The sequence below is a fragment of the Ipomoea nil genome, unplaced genomic scaffold, assembly GCF_001879475.1.
Source record: "Ipomoea nil cultivar Tokyo-kokei standard unplaced genomic scaffold, Asagao_1.1 scaffold2690, whole genome shotgun sequence".
Classification (NCBI taxonomy): Eukaryota; Viridiplantae; Streptophyta; class Magnoliopsida; order Solanales; family Convolvulaceae; genus Ipomoea; species Ipomoea nil.
Window position 1 is genome coordinate 723,691 of NW_017619118.1, and position 1,652 is coordinate 725,342.

The window sequence follows — 1,652 nt, forward strand, 5'->3', positions numbered from 1 at the left end:
CAACACTTTTGGCCCACAATTATTAATTAGTAACCCATATGAATCATTAGAAGAATTATTAATTAGTGGGAGAAGAATTATTAATTAGTAACCCATCTGAATCATGCATGCATTCAAGTGCGCTATAAGCAACCAGCTCGCTATAAATTGTTGTGACTTGATACGACTCTTATCCTCTACAAGCCTATATTTCGAAGAATCTGTCCCGGTCAACAATGGCGCTAAAAGTTGAAATTCATCAGAAAGAGAATGTCAGGCCATTTTCCCCAACTCCTCAATCCCTGAGAAACTATAAACTCTCTCAGATTGATCAAGTACAAGGCACTCATTACACCTCCATGTTGTTCTTCTACAACTCCGCCGGCGCTCATCACCATGACTATGATGAGCTGAAACAATCGCTGTCGAAGACGTTGTCCGTCTTTTACCCGCTGGCCGGAAGGGTGAAAGATGGAATGACAATCGAAAGCAATGACGAGGGTGTCGATTTTGTGCGGGCGAATGTTACAAACTATGATTTGTCTGATTTACTCCGGATTTGTACGGTTGACCATCTCCTGCAGCTGCTTCCGTTTGATCCCTATCCAATGGATTTTGATCCTTCCCAGCCGATGTTAGGTGTTCAGGTGAACAAATTCCCGTGCGGCGGAACGGCGGTGGCGATTTGCCTTTGGCACGGCGTGGCTGATGCTGCTGCGATTGGTGGATTCGCCCAGACCTGGTCGGCAATCAACCGGGGTGAAGGAGGCGGCGGTGGTAATCTCGTGGTGGACGCCACCGCAATTTTCCCGCCTGCTCTAAACTTCGACTTCTCTGCCCCAACATCCTCCGTCGCGAGATCGGTAAAATCGAACCAAGGAAAATACTCAAAGAAACGATTTGTTTTTCGCAAGGAGGAGATTGAGCGGATGAGGGACGAGTATATCCTTCCAGATCGCCGTCGTCCGACTTCGGTGGAGGCATTGTCGGCGTTCTTATGGGCTGCCGTGATAAGAGCTAACGACCAAAACGCCAAGATGCACATTCTGATACTATTCACGGACTTGCGAAAGAGGCTGAATCCGCCATTCCAATCTATGTGCTTAGGCAACATCGTCTATCTGACCGCTGCACGGTGGATGAGCGACGGGGCAGGCGGCGTTACTGCCCAATCTCTTGTAGGGAAAATCCGAGAAGCTATCATGAAAGTGACGGGCGAGCATGTGAGCAAAATTGAAGCTTCAGGTGGGTTGACGACCGAAATGGAAAAGATAGCAGCTTTTGGTGTTGATAAGATTAAGTTTTTCGTCATCAGTAGTCTTTGCGGCAGTTTTATATTATAGACCGCGGTGCATAATCTATTATGCACCGCGGCCCATATACGGCGCCGTTTCTTTAAGTAAAGAAACGACCCGTCGTTAGAGTTAACGGAGTCCGTTTGTTTGGTGTATTAAACACCAACTGACACTACAGTATATTCAAACCGACACTGCAGTTATATCAAAATGATACTGTAATTATAGTGAAATGAAACTGCAGTGTATATAAATTGAAACTGAATAACATTTCATATATTTGAGTGTATATTGTACAATGAAGCTGTAATTATATCAAAATGATCATGTAGTTGTGTTTTAATAAAACTATAGTGTATATAAAATCAAATTAAATAA

The 1,652-nt window shown here is 44.3% G+C and overlaps 1 protein-coding gene across 1 annotated transcript; it reads left to right on the forward strand.

The window, feature by feature from the left end:
• Nucleotides 1-215: 215 nt before the first annotated feature.
• LOC109155054 (salutaridinol 7-O-acetyltransferase-like) lies at nt 216-1,322 on the forward strand. The gene has a single exon (XM_019302784.1). The coding sequence runs from the start codon at nt 216-218 to the stop codon at nt 1,320-1,322; it is 1,107 nt and encodes a 368-aa protein (XP_019158329.1).
• Nucleotides 1,323-1,652: the final 330 nt, after the last annotated feature.

What these genes read in the sequence shown, in the direction of transcription:
- LOC109155054 (XM_019302784.1), top strand. Translation starts at nt 216, where the DNA reads ATGGCGCTAAAAGTTGAAATTCATCAGAAAGAGAATGTCAGGCCATTT.